This window comes from Staurois parvus, unplaced genomic scaffold (genome assembly GCF_062004578.1).
Source record: "Staurois parvus isolate SC_StPar_1 unplaced genomic scaffold, SC_StPar_1.0 ptg000762l, whole genome shotgun sequence".
NCBI classification, from domain to species: Eukaryota; Metazoa; Chordata; class Amphibia; order Anura; family Ranidae; genus Staurois; species Staurois parvus.
In genome coordinates this window covers 150,501-176,019 of record NW_028318558.1, presented here as the reverse complement: position 1 = coordinate 176,019, position 25,519 = coordinate 150,501, and the positions used below count along the sequence as shown (strand labels likewise).

The 25,519-nt window shown below is 50.9% G+C and overlaps 1 protein-coding gene across 1 annotated transcript in view; it reads left to right on the top strand.

Moving 5' to 3' along the window:
- Window positions 1–275: 275 nt before the first annotated feature.
- The window catches only part of ARHGEF10L (Rho guanine nucleotide exchange factor 10 like), a 33,439-nt gene continuing 8,195 nt past the window's right edge, over window positions 276–25,519 (top strand). The window contains exons 1-13 of the mRNA XM_089654394.1: window positions 276–432; window positions 589–681; window positions 1,709–1,882; window positions 2,338–2,483; window positions 4,304–4,482; window positions 4,559–4,674; window positions 4,967–5,100; window positions 5,560–5,660; window positions 12,992–13,113; window positions 15,490–15,576; window positions 16,805–17,019; window positions 19,652–19,806; window positions 22,161–22,303. Of these exons, the coding sequence (XP_089510520.1) occupies window positions 328–432; window positions 589–681; window positions 1,709–1,882; window positions 2,338–2,483; window positions 4,304–4,482; window positions 4,559–4,674; window positions 4,967–5,100; window positions 5,560–5,660; window positions 12,992–13,113; window positions 15,490–15,576; window positions 16,805–17,019; window positions 19,652–19,806; window positions 22,161–22,303 (1,770 nt within the window). The 5' untranslated portion in view covers window positions 276–327. The remainder of the gene's footprint in view (window positions 433–588; window positions 682–1,708; window positions 1,883–2,337; window positions 2,484–4,303; window positions 4,483–4,558; window positions 4,675–4,966; window positions 5,101–5,559; window positions 5,661–12,991; window positions 13,114–15,489; window positions 15,577–16,804; window positions 17,020–19,651; window positions 19,807–22,160; window positions 22,304–25,519) is intronic.

Here is a 25,519-nt window from a genome sequence, read left to right as displayed (position 1 = left end):
AGAGCGTAAGCTCCTCTGGTGCACAGACTGATGTGACTGTGTGGGAGGGGACATTAGAGCGTAAGCTCCTCTGGTACAGAGACTGATGTGACTGTGGGGGAGGGGACATTAGAGTGTAAGCTCCTCTGGTACAGAGACTGATGTGACTGTGGGGGAGGGGACATTAGAGTGTAAGCTCCTCTGGTACAGAGACTGATGGGACTGGCTCAGTGATCTCTGTACAGCGCTGCGGTATAGGTCAGAGTTATATAAATGTATAATAATGAATACAAGTTTTCTGCTCGGTTTCCTCTAATTCTCTGCTGCTGATCGCAGTTCTCCAAGTCCATGGTGCTGGATGTGTACAGCGAATACGTCAATAACTTCACAAACGCCATGAACCTGATCAAGAAGGCCTGTCTGACCAAACCCGCCTTCCTGGAGTTCCTGAGGGTGAGATGAGGGTTTGGGATGATGAGATATAAAATATAATAAATAATAATGGAAAAAAAAATATACATTTATATTCTGTAACACTAATCTAGTACACCAAGTTGTAGATGGCGGCAATGTTCTTCTACAAATCCGTTCTATTTGTGTCTTTCTCAGAAGAAACAAGCGGCGAGTCCGGACCGGGTGACACTCTATGGACTGATGGTAAAACCCATCCAGCGGTTTCCCCAGTTCATCCTCCTCCTGCAGGTAATGCTTGCCCATCCCCCAGAAGCCTCTGGACCCCTGCATTTTCTCTCTGCCTCTCCCTCTCTCTTTCTCTTTGCCTCTTTCTCTCGTTCTTTCTGCCGCTTTCTCTCGCTCTTTCTGCCCCTCGCTCGCTCTTTCTGCCCCTCGCTCGCTCTTTCTGCCCCTCGCTCGCTCTTTCTGCCCTCGCTCGCTCTTTCTGCCCCTCGCTCGCTCTTTCTGCCCCTCGCTCGCTCTTTCTGCCCCTCGCTCGCTCTTTCTGCCCCTCGCTCGCTCTTTCTGCCCCTCGCTCGCTCGCTTGCTCTCTTTCGCTCTCTTTCTGCCCCTCTCTCGCTCTCTTTCTGCCCCTCTCTCGCTCTCTTTCTGCCCCTCTCTCGCTCTCTTTCTGCCCCTCTCTCGCTCTCTTTCTGCCCCTCTCTCGCTCTCTTTCTGCCTCTCTCTCGCTCTTTCCGCCTCTCTCTCGCTCTTTCCGCCTCTCTCTCGCTCTTTCCGCCTCTCTCTCGCTATTTCTGCCCTCCCTCTCTCTTGCTCTCTTTCTGCCTCTCGCTCGCTCTTTCTGCCCCTCGCTCGCTCTTTCTGCCCCTCGCTCGCTTGCTCTCTTTCTGCCCCTCTCGCTCTCTTTCTGCCCCTCTCGCTCTCTTTCTGCCCCTCTCGCTCTCTTTCTGCCCCTCTCGCTCTCTTTCTGCCTCTCTCTCGCTCTCTTTCTGCCTCTCTCTCGCTCTCTTTCTGCCTCTCTCTCGCTCTCTTTCTGCCTCTCTCTCGCTCTCTTTCTGCCTCTCTCTCGCTCTCTTTCTGCCTCTCTCTCGCTCTTTCCGCCTCTCTCTCGCTCTTTCCGCCTCTCTCTCGCTCTTTCCGCCTCTCTCTCGCTATTTCTGCCCTCCCTCTCTCTTGCTCTCTTTCTGCCTCTCTCTCGCTCTTTCTGCCCCTCCCTCGCTCTCTTGCTCTTTCTCCCCCCTCTGTCTCTCCCCTCTCTCACTGTGGCCCCCACTCTCTCTCACTGTGGCCCCTGTGTCGGTCATCTCTCTGACAGGACATGTTGAAGAACACACCACGGGGCCACCCGGACCGCCTGTCGCTGCAGCTGGCTCTGACCGAGCTGGAGACTCTGGCCGAGAAGCTGAACGAACAGAAGAGGCTCGCCGACCAGGTGGCAGAAATCCAGCAGCTGTGCAAGAGTATAAATGAGAGGAGCGCCCTGCATAAGGTGAGACCCCCCTGCATAAGGTGAGACCCCCCTGCATAAGGTGAGACCCCCCTGCATAAGGTGAGACCCCCCTGCATAAGGTGAGACCCCCCTGGGAGCTGGAGGCTGAAATGAGGGGCAAAGACTGAAGGAGGATGCAATGTGTGTCCTGCAGTTTTTATTACTTATTTGCTTAATTTCTGGACTGCCATTTAAATTATAACATCGTTCTTTCATGCTGATCACTTTATTATGTATAGGTAGCAAAAAAAAAAAAAAAGAAACCTTTTCTAAGCAAAACGTTTATCGGTATTCCTTTTTTTAAAGTCAAACTTCTGTATTGATGGCTGACTGTAGAATATTTTGTTGTAAATATGCATAATGTCCAGCAGGTGGCAGCAGAACACTTGCACATTTTATCCTGTCTCCTCTGTGTTGGGGGCTCTGTGTTTTTACCTCTCCCTGTCTGTCTGCAGAGTCTGAGCTCCGGACAACATCAGCTCCTCCTGTGTGAGACTCTCACCGAGATGGTGTACGGGGAGAAAGGACAACTTCTTAAATCTAAAGAACGCAAACTCTTCCTCCTGAACGACGTGCTGGTGTGCGCCAACATCAACTTCAAGTGAGCCTATCCTGCAGGAAAGGGGGGGGGGGGGCTGACTCTTCTACATGGGGCCCCAGACCGCAGTGGGGTCCCTTCTTCTTGAATGTATCAGTTTTCAGTTTATTAATATTTTGTTATGGCAAAAATTGATTAAAAGCAGATGTGCCTTGCAGCTTCGACAGCGAATGACCGATGGCAATGGGTTCGCTTTTCTGCCGGGTCCCCCTGCAAGTTATAATCTAATCAAATATCAGAATAAAAATAGGAAAAAAATATTTCCTTTGAATTGAAAATGTATTACTTTTGCATGGAGTGTAGAAGAGTTCACACCTCTGCCAGGATTTCGTTTTTTTTTTTTTTTTTTTATATGATGTCTGTGTCTCCATTAGGGGCATTTCCTCCCACTTCCTCATCCAGAGACACAACAGGAAGTGATTAGGAATTTGGCTAAAGTGAAGGAAATGGCCTTCTTGCTGTCACTGGAAGAATTTCCTCTCTGTTCCTGTTTTGGTGACAACTATAACCTCTTCAATTTGCCATCACTTTGGCTCACTGTTGTGGCAGTATTTTATACTGCAGTTCTGCCACTAGATGTCCCACTACTGTAATACCGATAGGAGAACCAGCATGTTGTACTGCAGTTCTGCCACTAGATGTCTCACTACTGTAACCAGCATGTTGTACTGCAGTTCTGCCACTAGACGTCCCGCTACTGTAATACCAATAGGTGAACCAGCATGTTATACTGCAGTTCCGCCACTAGATGTCCCACTACTGTAATACCAATAGAAGAACCAGCATGTTGTACTGCAGTTCCGCCACTAGATGTCTCACTAATGTAATACCAATAGGAGAACCAACATGCTGTACTGCAGTTCTGCCACTAGACGTCCCACTACTGTAATACCAATAGGTGAGCCAGCATGTTGTACTGCAGTTCTGCCACTAGATGTCCCACTACTTTAATACCAATAGGAGAACCAACATGCTGTACTGCAGTTCTGCCACTAGACGTCCCACTACTGTAATACCAATAGGTGAGCCAGCATGTTGTACTGCAGTTCTGCCACTAGATGTCCCACTACTTTAATACCAATAGGTGAACCAGCATGTTGTACTGCAGTTCCGCCACTAGATGTCCCACTACTGTCATACCAATAGGAGAACCAGCATGTTATACTGCAGTTCTGCCACTAGATGTCTCGCTACTGTAATACCAATAGGAGAACCAACATGTTGTACTGCAGTTCCACCACTAGTTGTCCCACTACTGTAATACCAATAGGGGAACCAGCATGTTGTACTGCAGTTCCGCCACTAGATGTCCCACTACTGTAATAACAATAGGTGAACCAGCATGTTGTACTGCAGTTCTGCCACTACAGTAGATGTCTCACCTCTGTAATACCAATAGGTGAACCAGCATGTTATACTGCAGTTCCGCCACTAGATGTCCCACTACTGTAATACCAATAGGTGAACCAGCATGTTGTACTGCAGTTCTGCCACTAGATGTCCCACTACTGTAATACCAATTGGAGAACCAGCATGTTGTACTGCAGTTCCGCCACTAGATGTCTCACTACAAAAAGAACCAACAAGTGTTCCATCCATCCTTGGTATCTCAGTAGTGAGACACCTAGTGGCAGTTCTATAAAATAACATATTGCTACACCTGTGACAATGGTTACTGGGACAACTAGGAACAACCTCCCTCAAGGGGACACAGAAAACAGTAACGGGGGGTTTCCTAATCATTAAAAAGCAACCTCTAATTCTTAATCTAGCATGGTTTCCCTTTTTACGTGGTCCTGACCTCCGTTCCCTCCACTGACCAGGGGACAGCCGGACATCGGTAATCTGGTCCCACTAGGACCCCGCTACGTGCTGAAGTGGAACGCGGCATTGTCCCAGCTCCACGTGGCAGAATTTGGACAAGAAGGGAACATGATGGAGAAGGAAACGGCAACCAGCCAACAGTCAGCTAGCAAGAAACAGTCGCCCTCTGCTGGTCAGAGTAAGTCCCCCGAAACCTCCCCAAATAGGAGGCTCGGCATTGAGCACATGTCCCATTCATGTCTCTGTCCCCTCAGATAAAGTGTCCCTGGGGTCTCCTCGGCTGTACCAGGAGCTGCAGGACATCAAGAAGGACCTGGAGGTGGTGGAGCACATCACACAGCTCATCAGCACCCTACATGGCACCTATCAGGTGAGTCCCATCGGGGGCCCCTCACTGGAGCCCAGATTTATTTCAAAAGCCCATACTGAGAAAAACGGCCGCTACTACTGAGATCCTTCTGAAAATGCCAGCTGCCTGGCTGTCTTTAGGTCAAGAACCTTTGGAGGCTAATTTTCAGCATAATTTCTTTGAAACCTCGTCCAATCTCTTCACCCCCCCCCCCCCAACAAATAAAAGCTGCTGCCAGCGCTCTGTAGACCTGACTGGTGTTTTATCCACTTAGAAATAGTTCTGACTTCTTCCTGAATTCTTCTTCTGTCAGAACCTGAACATGACGGTGGCCCAGGATTGGTGTTTAGGTCTTCAGAGGCTCATCAGGCTGAAAGAGGAGGAAATCCAGTCCGCCAACAAGTGTCACCTCCGCCTGCAGCTCCAGATGCCCCGAAAATCAGACAAGTGAGTGGGAGTGACTGGGGGCGATGGGGGGGCGGAGTCACTACAAAGCCATATGGGCTTGCTCCTTACTATTGGTTAATGAGGCCACCTGAGATATTTATGGGCAGGGACGGACTGACCATTCAAGCACTCGAGCACTGCTCGAGGGCCGGGGGTCAGTAGGGGGCCCCATGAAATGCCCCTGGTACATTTTTATAGGCTTTTTTTTGGGTGTGCTTTGATTGTGGGCAAGGACACGGGGGCCCCATGATTCCTTATTGCACGGGGGCCCCATGAGTTGTCAGTCCGCCCTTGTTTATGGGCAACTAGAAAAGTTTGTGAAGATGGAGGGTTCTTCTGGAGCCAATGGCCAGGAAGCTTGGGATTGGGATCGTCCAGTTTATATTGCACCATCCACTCTTGTCGTCCCCCCGCCATGTGCAATGTTCTATATCCTCATTTTTTCACCCCTCCCTCCAGGTCAGGGCGTCCAATGAGCTTCATGGTCCTTTTCCTCACTCCGAATCCACTGAGCAAGATCTCCTGGGTCAACCGAATGCACTTGGCCAAGATTGGACTGAGTAAGTTTCATTGGGGGGATCCACCCTGGGCTATCCAATGAAAACAAACCCACCAGTCACGGGTCTGAAAATATTCCCGACACATCACCCTCTACACCAATCGGATCGGTTTTCCAAAAAGTTCCATCTTTACAGCATTACAAAGCCAACGCTGAGCTCCATTCAGTGACTTTACCTAGGATGAGATGACATCATCAGTCTGCTGCAGACAGGAGGAAGCATTTCCTCAGTCCTTTCTTCCCCAGTGATCAGACTGTACATTGTAACTTTGTAGAAGGAGGAGGAAGCATTTCCTCAGTCTCCCCTCCCCCTCAGTGATCAGACTGTACATTGTAACTTTGTAGCGAGCCAGAGGCTGCGGCAGGGGGCTGATCTGTGACAGGCATTTGTGAACATAGCCAAAAAGTGCACAAACGCCGGGTATTACATGATGGTCTCATCTCTGAGTCGACCTCTCAGGAAGTCGATGGTGACAGGCTAATGCCGTTCTTCTGGAGGGGAAAGCAGAGGAAGGCATTGCCGGGGGGAGCGCTGTCATGTCTGTGAGGGAATAGATGCCGGGAAGGGTTACAATGACACAATAATATGCTGTACTTGAAAAAATATCCGTATTGACAGGTCCATTTTAATTGCTCACTTCATTCTTCAGATTGTTCCAGGAGCCATTTTCTGGAGGGGGCGATCGTTCCATCAGCCATTTTCTGGGGGGGGCGATCGTTCCATCAGCTATTTTCTGGGGGGCGATCATTCCATGAGCCATTTTCTGTGGGGCGATCGTTCCGTGAGCCATTTTCTGGGGGCAATTGTTCCATTAGCCATTTTCTGGGGGGCCATTGTTCCGCAAGCAATTTTCTGGGGGGCCATTGTTCCTTGAGCCATTTTCTGGGGGGCGATCGTTCCACGAGCCTTGTTCTGGGGAGCATTCGTTCCACGAGCCTTGTTCTGGGGACTATCGTTCCACGAGCCATGTTCTGGGGACCATCGTTCCACGAGCCATGTTCTGGGGACCATCGTTCCATGAGCCATGTTCTGGGGACCATCGTTCCATGAGCCCTGTTCTGGGGACCATCGTTCCATGAGCCCTGTTCTGGGGACCATCGTTCCATGAGCCCTGTTCTGGGGACCATCGTTCCATGAGCCCTGTTCTGGGGACCATCGTTCCATGAGCCCTGTTCTGGGGACCATCGTTCCATGAGCCCTGTTCTGGGGACCATCGTTCCATGAGCCCTGTTCTGGGGACCATCGTTCCATGAGCCCTGTTCTGGGGACCATCGTTCCATGAGCCCTGTTCTGGGGACCATCGTTCCATGAGCCCTGTTCTGGGGACCATCGTTCCATGAGCCCTGTTCTGGGGACCATCGTTCCATGAGCCCTGTTCTGGGGACCATCGTTCCACGAGCCCTGTTCTGGGGACCATCGTTCCACGAGCCATTTTCTGGGGGCGATCGTTCCACGAGCCATTTTCTGGGGGGGCGATTGTTCCATCAGCCATTTTCTGGGGGGGGGGGCGGTCGTTCCATGAACCATTGTGGCAGTTCTCTGACCAAGCGTGTACTGTGGAGGTTCGATGATCCTGGAGTTGAGCCTTGAGTTGCTGAGAAAAGAGCGCCATGGAGGAAGCAATTACGTGTTTTTTCCCCTCACCTTCCTAGGTTGGAGTAGGCAGTTTATTGTTCCTTTGAAGATCGGATTCAGGAGGGGAGAAGGCCGGAAGGGACTCCCTGGGAAACTGCGATGACAAAAGAGGTTTTCAGCTGCGCGAGCACTTTAGCAGCCAGGGAGCGATCGTATTTAGAATAAGAAGAGGCCTGCAGAGAAAAGGCGTCAGCGTTCTGAATTGGTCTCTCCTGCGCTCCACTCTCCCCCTCCCGCTTCTTCAGGGCTTTTACAGCATTCAGACTGTTTATCTCCCGCTCCCCTCTTCCCGAAACTCCGCTGAGAAATCAAACGGCAGGAAACTCGTCTGCAAAACATTTTGCAGAGGCACTTTTTTGCCCCGCGTGTCGGGAACATCAGATGATTCTGCTGCGCGGTCCTTATGTCCATTTATTTATTTATTTTTTGCTCATGAGGTCAGGATTGGGGGAGTTGGATGTCCACTTCTTTCCATTGAGCGGCACAGGAAGTTAGCCATGTTGCGTTATACTGGGTAGAGAAGGGGTTCCCTGGACTGGTCTACACTTTGTCCACCAGTGTCCAATCTAGGCAGGAGGAGAAGGGGTTCCCTGGACTGGCCTACACTTTGTCCGCCAGTGTCCAATCTAGGCAGGAGGAGAAGGGGTTCCCTGAACTGGCCTACACTTTGTCCACCAGTGTCCAATCTAAGCAGGAGGAGAAGGGGCTCCCTGGACTGGCCTACGCTTTGTCCGCCAGTGTCCAATCTAGGCAGGAGGAGAAGGGGTTCCCTGGACTGGCCCACACTTTGTCTGCCAGTGTCCAATCTAGGCAGGAGGAGAAGGGGTTCCCTGGACTGGCCTACACTTTGTACGCCAGTGTCCAATCTAGGCAGGAGGAGAAGGGGTTCCCTGGACTGGTCTACACTTTGTCCGCCAGTGTCCAATCTAGGCAGGAGGAGAAGGGGTTCCCTGGACTGGCCTACACTTTGCCCGCCAGTGTCCAATCTAGGCAGGAGGAGAAGGGGTTCCCTGGACTGGCCTACACTTTGCCCACCAGTGTCCAATCTAGGCAGGAGGAGAAGGGGTTCCCTGAACTGGCCTACACTTTGTCCACCAGTGTCCAATCTAAGCAGGAGGAGAAGGGGCTCCCTGGACTGGCCTACGCTTTGTCCGCCAGTGTCCAATCTAGGCAGGAGGAGAAGGGGTTCCCTGGACTGGCCTACACTTTGTCCGCCAGTGTCCAATCTAGGCAGGAGGAGAAGGGGCTCCCTGGACTGGCCCACACTTTGTCCACCAGTGTCCAATCTAAGCAGGAGGAGAAGGGGCTCCCTGGACTGGCCTACGCTTTGTCCGCCAGTGTCCAATCTAGGCAGGAGGAGAAGGGGTTCCCTGGACTGGCCTACACTTTGTCCGCCAGTGTCCAATCTAGGCAGGAGGAGAAGGGGCTCCCTGGACTGGCCCACACTTTGTCTGCCAGTGTCCAATCTAGGCAGGAGGAGAAGGGGTTCCCTGAACTGGCCTACACTTTGTCCACCAGTGTCCAATCTAAGCAGGAGGAGAAGGGGCTCCCTGGACTGGCCTACACTTGTCCATTCCTCCTGCCTAGATTGGACACTGGTGGACAAAGTGTAGGCCAGTCCAGGGAACCCCTTCTCCTCCTGCTTAGATTGGACACTGGTGGACACTGGTGGACAAAGTGTAGGCCAGTCCAGGGAACCCCTTCTCTACCCAGAATTCAGGAAACACCATAAACGAATCCCTTCCTATTCGCTGGTGTCTGATTTGACCAGCAATGGCTGCCGCCACCCAGAGCCAGTCGAAGCATAAAAAGTAATTTCTTCTCATTAGACTTTTGTCCTCATCGTAAAATCCTTTTCTTTGAGTCCATTGAGGGACCTCAGAGTTCCGATACTTTCAGGTTATACTGATGCCTACAGGAGGATTGAACACCTCCAAACAAAAAAAATTGTAGGCCAACCCAGGATAACCCCTGCGTTACCCAGCATGCCTCAGTTTGTAGCAAGTTGTTCCAAGAGCAATATCAAGGGTGGAACCTGTGGGGGTTGTACTACATAGTTAAAGGTAAATCTAAAGGAAATTGAATTAGAGAATTGTGTAATGTATGACCACCATTAGTGGCTCTGGCTGGGTGTCGGTGATGGGACGGTGAGGAGAAGGTGGATGGGACGGTGAGGTGACGGCAGATGCGCCCCATCCGCCGTCACCTCACCGTCCCATCCACGGTGAGGTGACGGCGGGTGGGGCGGTGAGGTGACGGCAAGGTGATGGCGGGTGGGGCGGTGAGGTGACGGTGGATGGGGCGGTGAGGTGACGGTGGATGGGGCGGTGAGGTGAAGGCGGATGGGGCGGCCAGGTGACGGCGGATGGGGCGGCCAGGTGACGGCGGATGGGGCGGCCAGGTGACGGCGGATGGGGCGGCCAGGTGACGGCGGATGGGGCGGCGAGGTGACGGCGGATGGGGCGGCCAGGTGACGGCGGATGGGGCGGCCAGGTGACGGCGGATGGGGCGGCCAGGTGACGGCGGATGGGGCGGCGAGGTGACGGCGGATGGGGCGGCGAGGTGACGGCGGATGGGACAGCCCCTCTCTCGGTCATTACTCCATCTCTATTTGTGGCTTGTGTTTCATTATATTAAAATGATGAGAGATGAAGATCCATAATGATTCTGTCAGTAATGATTTCCACATGCACGGAGTTGCAGCTGTTTCACATTACACTAATATTCTGTTTAAATGGAGATTGAAGCTCATCTCCATGAAGTATATAACAAGTTACTTAATACCGCCACATAATGATGAGATCTAATTGTACCGTTTCCTGGCACTGATCCTCCAGAGTGTGAACAGTCTAGAATACACTGCAGATAAACTTCTATCATCTATCTCTCCATATATCTGTCTATTTATAATATTTATCTATCAGTCATAAACAATATCTGTCTATCATACATTTATCCTACATGCCGATATAGAAAGTCCTTTCTTTTTCCATTTTCTTTTGTCTTTCTTTTTTTATTTTCTTTTCTTTTCCTTCCTTCCCCTCTTTTTGCCTTCCTTCTGTCCATCCTTCCATCCCTCCGTCCGTCCTTCCTTCCATCCTTCTTTCCTTCCATCCTTCCTTTCCCTCAGCCTTCCTTCCTTCCATCCTTCCTTTCCCTCGGCCTTCCATCCTTCCTTTCCCTCGGCCTTCCATCCTTCCTTTCCCTCGGCCTTCCATCCTTCCTTTCCCTCGGCCTTCCATCCTTCCTTTCCCTCGGCCTTCCATCCTTCCTTTCCCTCGGCCTTCCATCCTTCCTTTCCCTCGGCCTTCCATCCTTCCTTTCCCTCGGCCTTCCATCCTTCCTTTCCCTCGGCCTTCCATCCTTCCTTTCCCTCGGCCTTCCATCCTTCCTTTCCCTCGGCCTTCCATCCTTCCTTTCCCTCGGCCTTCCATCCTTCCTTCCCCTCAGCCTTCCTTCCCCTCGGCCTTCCTTCCTTCCTTTCCCTCGGCCTTCCTTCCTTCCTTTCCCTCGGCCTTCCTTCCTTCCTTCCTTCCTTTCCCTCGGCCTTCCTTCCTTCCTGCCTTCCTTCCTTCCTTTCCCTCGGCCTTCCATCCTTCCTTTCCCTCGGCCTTCCATCCTTCCTTTCCCTCGGCCTTCCATCCTTCCTTTCCCTCGGCCTTCCATCCTTCCTTTCCCTCGGCCTTCCATCCTTCCTTTCCCTCGGCCTTCCTTCCTTCCTTTCCCTTGGCCTTCCTTCCTTCCTTCCTTTCCCTCGGCCTTCCTTCCTTCCTTCCTTTCCCTCGGCCTTCCTTCCTTCCTTTCCCTCGGCCTTCCTTCCTTCCTTTCCCTCGGCCTTCCATCCTTCCTTTCCCTCAGCCTTCCTTCCTTCCTTTCCCTCGGCCTTCCTTCCTTCCTTTCCCTCGGCCTTCCTTCCTTCCTTTCCCTCGGCCTTCCTTCCTTCCTTTCCCTCGGCCTTCCTTCCTTCCTTTCCCTCGGCCTTCCTTCCTTCCTTTCCCTCGGCCTTCCTTCCTTCCTGCCTTCCTTCCTTCCTTTCCCTCGGCCTTCCATCCTTCCTTTCCCTCGGCCTTCCATCCTTCCTTTCCCTCGGCCTTCCATCCTTCCTTTCCCTCGGCCTTCCATCCTTCCTTTCCCTCGGCCTTCCATCCTTCCTTTCCCTCGGCCTTCCATCCTTCCTTTCCCTCGGCCTTCCTTCCTTCCTTTCCCTCGGCCTTCCTTCCTTCCTTTCCCTCGGCCTTCCTTCCTTCCTTTCCCTCGGCCTTCCATCCTTCCTTTCCCTCGGCCTTCCTTCCTTCCTTTCCCTCGGCCTTCCTTCCTTCCTTTCCCTCGGCCTTCCTTCCTTCCTTTCCCTCGGCCTTCCTTCCTTCCTTTCCCTCGGCCTTCCTTCCTTCCTTTCCCTCGGCCTTCCTTCCTTCCTGCCTTCCTTCCTTCCTTTCCCTCGGCCTTCCATCCTTCCTTTCCCTCGGCCTTCCATCCTTCCTTTCCCTCGGCCTTCCATCCTTCCTTTCCCTCGGCCTTCCATCCTTCCTTTCCCTCGGCCTTCCATCCTTCCTTTCCCTCGGCCTTCCATCCTTCCTTTCCCTCGGCCTTCCTTCCTTCCTTTCCCTCGGCCTTCCTTCCTTCCTTTCCCTCGGCCTTCCTTCCTTCCTTTCCCTCGGCCTTCCATCCTTCCTTTCCCTCGGCCTTCCTTCCTTCCTTTCCCTCGGCCTTCCTTCCTTCCTTTCCCTCGGCCTTCCTTCCTTCCTTTCCCTCGGCCTTCCTTCCTTCCTTTCCCTCGGCCTTCCTTCCTTCCTTTCCCTCGGCCTTCCTTCCTTCCTTTCCCTCGGCCTTCCTTCCTTCCTTTCCCTCGGCCTTCCTTCCTTCCTGCCTTCCTTCCTTCCTTTCCCTCGGCCTTCCATCCTTCCTTTCCCTCGGCCTTCCATCCTTCCTTTCCCTCGGCCTTCCATCCTTCCTTTCCCTCGGCCTTCCATCCTTCCTTTCCCTCGGCCTTCCATCCTTCCTTTCCCTCGGCCTTCCTTCCTTCCTTTCCCTTGGCCTTCCTTCCTTCCTTCCTTTCCCTCGGCCTTCCTTCCTTCCTTTCCCTCGGCCTTCCTTCCTTCCTTCCTTTCCCTCGGCCTTCCTTCCTTCCTTCCTTTCCCTCGGCCTTCCTTCCTTCCTTTCCCTCGGCCTTCCTTCCTTCCTTTCCCTCGGCCTTCCATCCTTCCTTTCCCTCGGCCTTCCTTCCTTCCTTTCCCTCGGCCTTCCTTCCTTCCTTTCCCTCGGCCTTCCTTCCTTCCTTTCCTGCTTCCTTCCTTCCTTTCCCTCGGCCTTCCCTTCCTTCCTTTCCCTCGGCCTTCCTTCCTTCCTTCCTTTCCTTCCTTCCCCTCATCTGTCCCTCCTTCATGTCTGTCTATTTATCTGCCTCTATCACTCTATTATACATTTATAATCGCCGCATATAATAGTTGCAGAGAAGTAGATGGAAGGAAGATATAGTGTATGTATCTGCCTCTGTATCTCATCCCTTCTCTCTGTATCTCCTCCCGATCATCCCTATTTACCTGTCTTTTGTCTCCTCCTTTTCGCTCTCATCCCTTCTTTCTTCTTATTCAGTATTTTCACCCCCCCCCCCCCCCCCAACCCTCCAGTGTTTTTCCATCCTCTCCATCCCTGCCATCCGGTACCTTTTTTTATTTTTGCCCTCTGTGTCTTCCCAGGAGAGGAGAACCAGCCTGGTTGGTTGTGCCCCGAAGAAGAGCGAAAAACAAAAATCCCGTTCTGGTCCCCCACTCTGGTCTGTCGTTTGCCCGCATTCTCCACCAAAGCCTCTGATCTACAGGTGAGCTGCCATTGGTCAGTCATTGACTCGAGGTTGGACAGTAGGCTGCACTTAGCTGCTACGTCGTAATTTCTATCCAGACCTGGAGGAACACATTATCTTTCCTAATTAAAGTGGACCTGTCAATAACTTTATACCATTAAAAAAGTGTCCTTGGCCTTCCCGAGACTGAGATGATGTGTCTGATCAATGGGGGAGGGGAAATACTAGCAGCAGACTGTTCATTGTAATTTTCTAGCAGATATTGAACTGAAAGGGTGCAGCAGGGGCTGAATTTTATCAGACAGGCACCAGGATTTACGTGATTGTGCCATCTCTGAGCAAACATCTCAGCCCAGAAAATAGATGGGGACCCTGGATGATTCCTAAACAAAGCTGGTGCTGCCATTCTGGTGAGAAAAGCAGATGGCGGCATTGTTGGGGGGAGTATTGGGATCTCCATGAGAAGTAATGAATACATGGAAGTGGAACCCTTACACATTAGTGAGCTTGTTGCTCAGATCATGAAAAATCTGTCGGATGACAGGTCCACTTTAACTGCATGGGGCAAATTTCCTTTATAAACTGTTTGTATAGATTGTGTATTTCATGGCTTTGAATCCAGGGGATGAACATCTCCACCATTGTATACGGTGTACGCTGTGTCTGCGGCTGGTCAGGTTCAGATCCCGACAAGGTTAAATCTTTCTTTCATCATCTTAAGAGGGAGGAAATGAATGCAAATTGTAATTGCTACACAGTGGCCAATCTTCCATAATGTGAAGTAAATTGGATAGCGGGGGATGGGGGAACGTGACTGGGGGCTTCCCATAGATCCCATCCCTTTCATGTCTTTTCCAGAGGTCAGGGCAGTTGGATGACGTTGGATATTAATAGGTTCTATCCTCCTATCTCATCCATCTCTATATCGGGATTCATCTTCTCACACACGGCTCTCTCTCCTCTCCATTGGAAGAACAATGTTCTAATATGAAGAGGAGTGAAGGGGGCGGCCATGTTGAGTCATTCCATCTTCTCACACACGGCTCTCTCTCCTCTTCATTGGAAGAACAATGCTCTAATATGAAGAGGAGTGAAGGGGCGGCCATGTTGGTCATTTCATCTTCTCACACACGGCTCTCTCTCCTCTTCATTGGAAGAACACTTGTTCTAATATGAAGAGGAGTGAAGGGGCGGCCATGTTGGTCATTTCATCTTCTCACACACGGCTCTCTCTCCTCTCCATTGGAAGAACAATGTTCTAATATGAAGAGGAGTGAAGGGGCGGGCCATGTTGGTCATTTCATCTTCTCACACACGGCTCTCTCTCCTCTCCATTGGAAGAACAATGCTCTAATATGAAGAGACGTGAAGGGGCGGCCATGTTGAGTCATTCCATATTCTCACACACTGCTCTCTCTCCTCTTCATTGGAAGAACAATGTTCTAATATGAAGAGACGGCCATGTTGGTCATTCCATCTTCTCACACATGGCTCTCTCTCCTCCTCATTGGAAGAACAATGCTCTAATATGAAGAGGAGTAAAGGGGCGGCCATGTTGAGTCATTCCAGACCTTCGCCTGATGTATTCTGGGCCGTCTTTTTCTAAACGCACCAAATTCGGGAAAATATCGGCACCCATTGCACAAAGACAAGGTGGAAATGTCAATTTGCCTTAAGCCCGCCCAATGACTGAGTGACCCCACCAATTTTCTGGAGTGGTCTGCCCAAACCCCGCCTCTAATTATGCAGGGACCACTCACTAGTGGTCCTCAAGCCCCATCATGAATGCCGTTATGGCCTACAGTGCGTGCACAGTAACTCCAATAAGGGTGATCCTGTGATCCCAGGACACAGCATCATGGGTCAGAGGTCAAGGATGCGGGGCCGTCCCAGAAAATGTGGGTCCAGGGTGCCAGGGCCGTCCCAGCAAATGTGGGTCGAGGGGTGCGGGCCATCCCAGCAAATGTGGGTCGAGGGGTGCGGGGCCGTCCCAGAAAATGTGGGTCCAGGGTGCCAGGGCCGTCCCAGAAAATGTGGGTCCTGTTAGGGAGTTCTTCTCACTTCCTGTTTAGTATAATGTTGTCACCACCCACAGGAAGTGAGGGGAAATCTCTCTAATGGAGCCCCAGATAGCTGTATAAATCACCCCGAGCGGCGCGGAGATTAGTAGACGTTGGCATCGGTAATCCTCCTTCTACTATTCATTTATAGACGGCAGTAGTCTTCACAGCACATTTTCTCCGCGTGACACGCGCCATATTACTCTGGGATAGGTGACCTCAATGCCTCTGGGATCTGACCTTCTGGTCGTGTGGCCACAGCAATCCCCTCCCCCATTACCAAGATTTAATTCGCCTTTCATTCAGTCTGATTGATCCTCTGTTCTTCTTACAGCTGGGTGGAGCCATTCACACCCCGGTACAGAACTCCCTTCTGGGCTTCTCGTCCGTCAGTACGTCACTGCCTCAGGGCTACTTATGGGTAAGTTACATTTTGTTTTTCTTCTGAAAAATTTAGAAATATTATCAGGGGTTCCCGCCATCCCTGCTCAGAGTTCCCGGGTCTGTACACCCGCTGTGCCCATTATGACAGGTTCCACCATCCCTGTGATGAGTTCCTGGGTCTGTACACCCGCTGTGTCCATTATGAGGGGTTCCCACCCTCCCTGTGCCAAGCTTCCGGGTCTGTACACCCACCGTGACCATTATGAGGGGTTTCCACTATCCCTGTGCCAAGCTCCCGGGTCTGTACACCCGCCGTGACCATTATGAGGGGTTCCCATCATCTCTGTGCCGAGTTCCCGGGTCTGTACATCTTCTGTGTCCATTATAAAGGGTTTCCATCATCTCTCTGCTGGGTCTCCAGGTCTGTACACCTGTGGTGCCCATTATAAGTCGTTCCCACCATCCCTGGTGGACTTTTATTTTATAGTATTGAAAATGTGATAGGAGGAGCTGGGAACACAGAGGTAGGTGGACAGAGCCGGGACACTTTCAGAGAGGTCTTACCATTGTGGTTCCCAAGAGATACAGCTCTTAGTTTTGCCTGGAGGGTCTCATGGATTCAGTGCTGCCTGGAGGGGTCTTATGGATTCAGTGCTGCCTGGGGGGTCTCATGGATTCAGTGCTGCCTGGAGGGGTCTCATGGATTCAGTGCTGCCTGGAGGGGTCTCATGGATTCAGTGCTGCCTGGAGGGGTCTCATGGATTCAGTGCTGCCTGGAGGGGTCTCATGGATTCAGTGCTGCCTGGAGGGGTCTTATGGATTCAGTGCTGCCTGGAGGGGTCTCATGGATTCAGTGCTGCCTGGAGGGGTCTCATGGATTCAGTGCTGCCTGGAGGGGTCTCATGAATTCAGTGCTGCCTGGAGGGGTCTTATGGATTTCGTGCATTACTGATACCAGGGGCGGACTGACAACTCATGGGCCCCCGGGCAATAGGGGATCATGGAGCCCCTGTGTCCTCGCCCACACTCAAATCACACACAAAAAAAGCCTATGAAAGGTACCAGGGACATCTCATGGGGCCTCCTACTGACCCCGGCCCCTTGGGCAGTGGCCGAGTTCCCCAATGGTCAGTCTGCCCCTGACTGATACATTGTGTTACTTTTTATATAAAATAAAGAAATTCATGTTGTTTGGATTCAATGATTTGCACATCTTGTGACCCAGCAGTGCAGGCGCTCACCAGGCCTCTGGTCTCTCTATGCAGGTCGGAGGTGGTCAGGAAGGAGGAGTTGGCCAAATCCAGATCTTCTCTTTGAACCATACCACCCCACGAATGTTGAAGGCCTTCCCTCTGCCATCCCGCATCCTGTGCCTGGAGAACGTGTGCACCAAGGAGAGCGAGGAGAGCTCCGAAAATGAAGAGGATTGCACACTTACACCAGTGCAGCCAGCAGTGTGTGTGGGACTTCAGGATGGGAGGTAAAAACGGGGGCACCAAGGTTCTCAGATCACCCCACCTTTCTCCATGATGTCATAGGGATATGAGCCAATCAATTGTGATGTGCACTTTTACTGGTTAATACTGAACTATGCTGGTGGAAAAGGCATAGTATGACTAACGTTTGACAGGTACAGGGACTAGTCCGCAAAATTGAGGAAGGGGTCCACTCTGCCTGTAAAATGTTGGTGGACCTACAGTTGTGTCCAAAATTATTCAACCCCCAATGCTGTAAAGGGGTTTAGGGACTATAGTGTACATTTGGAATTGTATTCAGAATCAAATCCTACAAGGACGTTGTAACTACCCAAATGCAACTAAAATGACATCAATTGTTTATGTAATACAGTAGTAAATGGTTCTTATGTGGTTTCTTCATTGCCACAATTATTCAACCCCTTAAAGACTACCACTCTGAAGAACAGAGGTTCATACAGGTGCTTTCCATCAGGTATTGAAAACACCTGTGGATGTCACCGAGCAGCAATCAAGCATAATAAGCACCAATTAGGCAGCTTTAAAATGACTGTGATACTCAGCTCCTTCTAGACATTTACTGGTGTGGTTACAAACATGGTGAAGGCAAGAGAATGGTCCAGGAAGACAAGAGAAGAGGTGATTTCTCTTCACAGGAAGGGCAATGGCTATAAGAAGATTGCAAAGATGTTAAACATACCAAGAGACACCTTAGGAAGCATCATTCGCAAATTCAAGGCAAAGGGCACTGTTGAAACGCTACCTGGTCGTGGCAGAAAGAAGATGCTGACTTCGACTGCTGTGCGCTACCTGAAGCGTAGAGTGGAGAGAAGTCCCCGTGTGACTGCTGAGGAACTGAGAAAAGATTTGTCAGATGTGGGTACAGAAGTTTCAGCCCAGACAATAAGACGCACACTGCGTAATGAAGGCCTCCGTGCCAGAACTCCCAGGCGTACCCCCTTGCTGTCTCCAAAGAATAAGAAGAGTCGACTGCAGTATGCCAAAAGCCATGTGGACAAACCACAAAAGTTGTGGGATAGTGTTCTGTGGACTGATGAAACAAAATTAGAACTGTTTGGGCCCATGGATCAACGCTATGTTTGGAGGAGGAAGAACAAGGCCTATGATGAAAAGAACACCTTGCCTACTGTGAAGCATGGTGGAGGGTCAATCATGCTTTGGGGCTGTTTTGCTTCTGCAGGTACAGGGAAGCTTCAGCGTGTGCAAGGTACCATGAATTCTCTTCAGTACCAGGAGATATTGGATGGAAACGTGATGCAGTCCGTCACACACCTGAGGCTTGGGAGACGTTGGACCTTTCAACAGGACAATGATCCCAAGCATACCTCCAAGTCCACTAGAGCATGGTTGCAGAGGAAAGGCTGGAACATTTTGGAGTGGCCATCGCAGTCACCAGACTTAAATCCGATTGAGAACCTCTGGTGGGACTTAAAGAAAGCAGTTGCAGTGCGCAAGCCTAAGAATGTGACTGAACTGGAGGCCTTTGCCCATGAAGAATGGGCGAAGATACCCGTAGATCGCTGCAAGACACTTGTGTCAAGCTATGCTTCACGTTTAAAAGCTGTTATAACTGTAAAAGGATGCTGTACTAAGTACTAAGATTGAATGTCACTTGGGGGTTGAATAAAACTGATAATGCTGTGAGCACAGAAAAGACATTTGTGGTTATTTCATTATAACTGTTATGTTATATTTGTCTGACCTACAAGTGCCTCTTTAATGTAAATGTAAGCAAGATGACTGAATGATCAAAAGCAATGTCAAACTGGCCAAAACACTCAATTTCAGTGGGGGTTGAATAATTTTGGACACAACTGTATGCTGGTGGAAGAGTGGACCCTTTCCTCAATTTTGCGTAGGTCCACCAACATTTTACAAGCAGAGTGGACCCCTTCCTCAATTTTGCAGACCAATCCCTGTACCTGTCAAACTTTAGTCATACTATGCCTTTTCCACCAGCATAGTTTCACTGCCTATGGTGGAACCATGCTTTTTCCACCAGCATATGTCCACCAACGTTTTACAAGCACAATGGACCCCTTCCTCAATTCTGTAGACCAGTCCGTTGTGCCCATAAATAGTCGGTGGAGCTGAGCTTTGTTTTTACCCTTTGTGGTTGGACTCTTCTTACCTATGATCTCATTGATGGATTGAGGTGGCATCTGGTGTACTGACTCAATATATATTTTACGATCTCACCAGGAGGCTGACCACCATCTTTTATGGTGTGAAGGGAAAGTTGTGGGATGGATTTTTTTTTTCTGTAGGTAGGTTTAGTCTGGTGCTCCTGGAGTAGAAGGAATAAGATCAGCACCCTCCTGGCAGCGTCTCCATCGCCTTGCCGTTCCCAGGATCGGTTTATCATCCGCCTTCAGACAGGTATATGAGCTTGTATCAGGATGTATAACAGCGATGTTGAGATGAATAATAAATGAGGACTGCGTTGTACCGTGCTGGGAGGAGGAGGAGGACCTTGTGAGCAGTTTTTGCAGAGTTTGATATCTTTACATCTCTCGACAGCCAAGACTGATTGCTCCTCCGCTTTACACGAGGCATGAAAGGGCCCCCCCTGAACGCTCACCTCCCTCCTGTAACCGCCATCTTTTTTTCTTCCAGCATTCTGGTGTACAGCAGCGTAGACACCGGATCCACCTGTTTAATGGCACTCCGGAGCCCCGGCCTACAGCCTGTCCTCTGCCTGAGATTGAGCTACAAATACCTGTGTGCGGGGCTGCAAGATGGGACCTTGGCGTTGTACCCACAAAACCAAGGTGAGACGCATACTGCACTTCGGGTGCTATTCCAAACGTACTAGAACCTTGGTCTACTTTTATACCATTAGTTTCGCATGGAGTGGACAAATGTTGAATTTGCTGTCTGTGTCCCCGTTAGGAGGATTCCCCCCCGTTTTTGTTCTGGCGGCAACAGAAAGTGAAAAAAGCAACTTTACAGCTTCCACGAGAACAGGGGTTCAGGGGAAATCATCTTATCCGGTCTTCTGTTTAGTAATACCGGTCTAAGAGGGCATAAGTGAAGCTTAATGGCACTGCTCTGAAGTTAGATAAGCAAGATAGATCACCCCTCCGGCACGGGAATGAAGGGAGCAGTGTCCTTAGTCCGTTCCAGTGACTAGGATGAGGTAAGGGGGAGGGGACGCCGCTCAGGACCAGCCCCAGGAGTCCAACGTGTATATGTAGAGTGGCCTCAGCACCACGCTAGCCACACCCTCTGATGTGTTGTGCCCTGTTCGTCAATGCCTGGTCACAGGGGCATCGATGGGTGGGGCAAAACACAGAGGGCATGGATAGCGTGGTGCTGAGGCCACTCTACATATACACGCTGGGGCTGGTCCTGAGCGGTGTCTGCTCCCCCTTATCCTAACCAGTCTAAGAGGGATCTTGCTTTCAGGAGATGTCCTCACTTTCTTGTGTCTCCAGAACAAAAATTGAAGTCTCCCCAATAGGACACTAACCGATTTTTAAATGCCAAAATGAAAACCCCAAACAGGGGGGTTCTATCCATTGCATAAAAGTGGCCACCCGCCCAAGTCTATAACTGGCTTATGAAGCAAGGACACATAAACAGGCATCACATAGTGAAAAAAGGGGGAGAGAACAATGTTCTTGGACAACTTGCCAGCCAGCTTGCTAACAACCGAATTAACCTGTCTAACAGTATGCGTTTATAACAGGGGTTTAGTTAGCACACATTTGCAAATACATACGTAAGCCACAGAGCCACGACACGGCACCCTGATCATCTGTGATCCTAACTCTAAAATTTGTGAGTCCCCATAGTAGAGGCACATGCATTTAATGGATAGATCAAGGGCAGGTGGACCTGAGGGAGCCACCCCTCTTAAAGGCAAAGGAGCGCACTGGACCCCAGCATGTAGCACAATGGCAACCAGGGTCCTAGTGCACCCACGTACCAAAAAATCAAACATGCATAAAAGTGGCCACCCGCCCAAGTCTATAACTGGCTTATGAAGCAAGGACACATAAACAGGCATCACATAGTGAAAAAAGAGGGAGAGAACAATGTTCTTGGACAACTTGCCATCCATTACCTACTCCATCCAAAACTTTAGGACGTGCACTATACAGCTAAAGGCCCTTCACATCTATATGAACTAGTTGGACATTCCATAATCATGGACTGTAATATGGAGCTGCCCCTCTCCCCAGTAGCCATTACTATTAATTTGGCCCTCCTCCTCTAATGATCATTAATATTGAGTTGGTCTCTGTCCCCCCCCCCCCCCCTCCATTGTCCTTAATATTGAGTTGCCCTCCCATGGCCATTAATAACATCCTCCTCCAATTCTTCCTGAAGGTGTTCAGTAGGATTGAGGTCAGGGTACTGTGCAGGACACTCATGTTCCTCCTCACCAAACTGGTCAAACCATGTCTATGGAACTGGATTTTTACACAGGGGGACAGTCATGATGGAACAGAAGAGAGTCTTCACCAAACTGTTACCAAGGTTGGAGGAGCACAATTGTCTGCAACAGTGGTTCCCTACCTTAGTCCTCAAATACCCTCAACAGATTATATTTTGGAAATTTCCTTAGATAAGATAAGCTGTGATAAGTACCAAACCATTGACTTTTTAAGGCCTGACGTTGGAAACTCAAGTTCATCCACACCACACTGGTGAAACTGTGTCTCTATGGAGCTGGCTTTGTACACAGGGGCAGTCATGGTGGAACAGAAAAGGGTCTTCACCAAACTGTTACCACAAGAATGAAAGAGCCCAATTGTCTACAATGACTTTGTATATTGTAGTATTAACAGTACCCCATCATTGGAGACACCTGAACTCAACAACTGGGAGGGGGCTTCACATAACTTATGGCCATATAATGGATTTAAAACCATGAAGAGAATTTTTCCCTTTTTTTTTATGTTCTGTTTTCTCTCTGATACATGGGAGGGTGGCCATACACATCCAAATGCCGTTCTGTGATTATCTGGCCATGTACGGGCTTCACCGTCTTTTTGTGGTGTCATCCCAGCCATTTTCCATCTTTCTATGAATGACTGCTGAATAGCCCCTGTGCCAACTAGATTTTCTGGCAGTTTACTGTAATACTCCACCTGTACTGTTCTTTGTTTCCTCCCAGGAGGACTATGGGATCCTGAAGCCCCTTCCACTGTGCGAGTAGGAACAAGCCCCATCCATGCCTTGCTGGCCCTGGATGACTGCATATGGGCCAGCTGCCGAAATCGAGTGACCGTGTTGGAGACGGAGCCCCTCAAAGTCCAGGTAAGGCTGATGGCAACAGTTTTTTTATTTTTTTTTTTTTTAGGATACAATAAAAAAAGGCAGACCAATACTTTCTAAAACTTTCTAAGCAAAGGGCCAGTTTATTGTTCTTCAGGCTTTACAGGGGCCCAATTGTGTCCAGTGGGAGTAGAAAATGCCGCGGCATCAGTGCCACATCTTTGGTTGTAAGGGGAGGAATAGTGCCACATTGTTGATATCAATGATAAGAATAGTGCCCCCCATTGATGGTTCCGTAGGGGGAAATGGAGCAGTTGGTGGAATAGTGCCCAAGGGCCAGATAAAGGCATTCAAAGAGCCACACTTGGCCCCCGGGCTGCAGTTTGACACCCGTGTTCTAGAGCAATGGTCTTCAAACTGGTGGTCCTCCAACTGTTGCCAAACTGCAAGTCCCATGAGGCAATGCAAGGCTGACCGTTACAAGCATGACTCCCAAAGACAGAGGCATGATGGGACTCGTAGTTTCGCAACAACTGGAGGGGCAGCAGTTTGACACCCCTGCTCTAGAGGATGCTGGAGAAGTAACCAGGGTGGAGCCATGCTCTTATTAGAAAATGGTGCAACCAAAACATGGACACATCTTCAAGGCCTCTTACGTATGTGGCTGTGCAAGCCCCCCAGCCATTGTACACAAGAAATCTAAAAACTGCACTCTCACAATATTTCATATTAAAAAACATTTTATTAATTTAATGGTATCAAGGCCACCTCCTGCTTGGCTTTACCAGAGAAGATGGGGTCGTTGTCTTGGCTGGGGGATGTTGGCAGCAGAGATATTCTTCCTCCTGGGAGATGGGAAGAGGCAATGTATGGGCTGCTCACCTGTGATGATCCCTTTACATAAAATGGATACTGGTGTCCTTTTACCCTCAATATTGAATATGGACCAATACATGGTTGAGGTATGTATCCAATGAATGAAGAGCAAATTATTATTGATCCACTCCCTTGTTTCCAGATGTGAGGTACAACAAGTTTTAGCAAAAGGAAAGTTGCTATTACATTGACATGGAAAACCTTTTTTCCACGTTTCCTCCTTTTACTCTCCCAGCTCCGCCCTGTGCTCAGATGCACAGGCCGCTGCTGCCTCAAAGTAACACGGATCCCAAGAGAAGAAGTCGGAACTCAGAAGGGCATCCAACAACAGTTATCCTTTATTGCAAAAACATGTATAATAGCTGTAAAAAGAACCAACGTGTTTTGGCAGTTGGGCCATGGCTAAGGCCTGGTGGCCTAAACGCGCTGGGTGTTTTGGCAGTTGGGCCATGGCTAAGGCCTGGTGGCCTAAACGCGCTGGGTGTTTCGGCAGTTGGGCCATGGCTAAGGCCTGGTGGCCTAAACGCGCTGGGTGTTTCGGCAGTTGGGCCATGGCTAAGGCCTGGTGGCCTAAACGCGCTGGGTGTTTCGGCAGTTGGGCCATGGCTAAGGCCTGGTGGCCTAAACGCGCTGGGTGTTTCGGCAGTTGGGCCATGGCTAAGGCCTGGTGGCCTAAACGCGCTGGGTGTTTCGGCAGTTGGGCCATGGCTAAGGCCTGGTGGCCTAAACGCGCTGGGTGTTTCGGCAGTTGGGCCATGGCTAAGGCCTGGTGGCCTAAACGCGCTGGGTGTTTCGGCAGTTGGGCCATGGCTAAGGCCTGGTGGCCTAAACGCGCTGGGTGTTTCGGCAGTTGGGCCATGGCTAAGGCCTGGTGGCCTAAACGCGCTGGGTGTTTCGGCAGTTGGGCCATGGCTAAGGCCTGGTGGCCTAAACGCGCTGGGTGTTTCGGCAGTTGGGCCATGGCTAAGGCCTGGTGGCCTAAACGCGCTGGGTGTTTCGGCAGTTGGGCCATGGCTAAGGCCTGGTGGCCTAAACGCGCTGGGTGTTTCGGCAGTTGGGCCATGGCTAAGGCCTGGTGGCCTAAACGCGCTGGGTGTTTCGGCAGTTGGGCCATGGCTAAGGCCTGGTGGCCTAAACGCGCTGGGTGTTTCGGCAGTTGGGCCATGGCTAAGGCCTGGTGGCCTAAACGCGCTGGGTGTTTCGGCAGTTGGGCCATGGCTAAGGCCTGGTGGCCTAAACGCGCTGGGTGTTTCGGCAGTTGGGCCATGGCTAAGGCCTGGTGGCCTAAACGCGCTGGGTGTTTCGGCAGTTGGGCCATGGCTAAGGCCTGGTGGCCTAAACGCGCTGGGTGTTTCGGCAGTTGGGCCATGGCTAAGGCCTGGTGGCCTAAACGCGCTGGGTGTTTCGGCAGTTGGGCCATGGCTAAGGCCTGGTGGCCTAAACGCGCTGGAGTTTCGGCAGTTGGGCCATGGCTAAGGCCTGGTGGCCTAAACGCGCTGGGTGTTTCGGCAGTTGGGCCATGGCTAAGGCCTGGTGGCCTAAACGCGCTGGGTGTTTCGGCAGTTGGGCCATGGCTAAGGCCTGGTGGCCTAAACGCGCTGGCTGTTTCGGCAGTTGGGCCATGGCTAAGGCCTGGTGGCCTAAACGCGCTGGCTGTTTCGGCAGTTGGGCCATGGCTAAGGCCTGGTGGCCTAAACGCGCTGGCTGTTTCGGCAGTTGGGCCATGGCTAAGGCCTGGTGGCCTAAACGCGCTGGGTGTTTCGGCAGTTGGGCCATGGCTAAGGCCTGGTGGCCTAAACGCGCTGGGTGTTTCGGCAGTTGGGCCATGGCTAAGGCCTGGTGGCCTAAACGCGCTGGCTGTTTTGGCAGTTGGGCCATGGCTAAGGCCTGGTGGCCTAAACGCGCTGGCTGTTTTGGCAGTTGGGCCATGGCTAAGGCCTGGTGGCCTAAACGCGCTGGCTGTTTTGGCAGTTGGGCCATGGCTAAGGCCTGGTGGCCTAAACGCGCTGGCTGTTTTGGCAGTTGGGCCATGGCTAAGGCCTGGTGGCCTAAACGCGCTGGCTGTTTTGGCAGTTGGGCCATGGCTAAGGCCTGGTGGCCTAAACGCGCTGGCTGTTTTGGCAGTTGGGCCATGGCTAAGGCCTGGTGGCCTAAACGCGCTGGCTGTTTTCCAACTGTTGTACATGTTTTTGCAATAAAGGATAACCAGTGTTGGGATGCCACTCCAAGTGCCAACTTCTCCTCTTGTACTCCCTATACATAACGTCCTTAAAGCCCATTTTGAATTTTCAGTTGAAGTCCACTATCTACATTCCGGGTGCATCAAATCTTACAGTTGGTTTTCTTTAGAGAGCAGCTCGCCAGCACGCTGCAGGGAAGGAC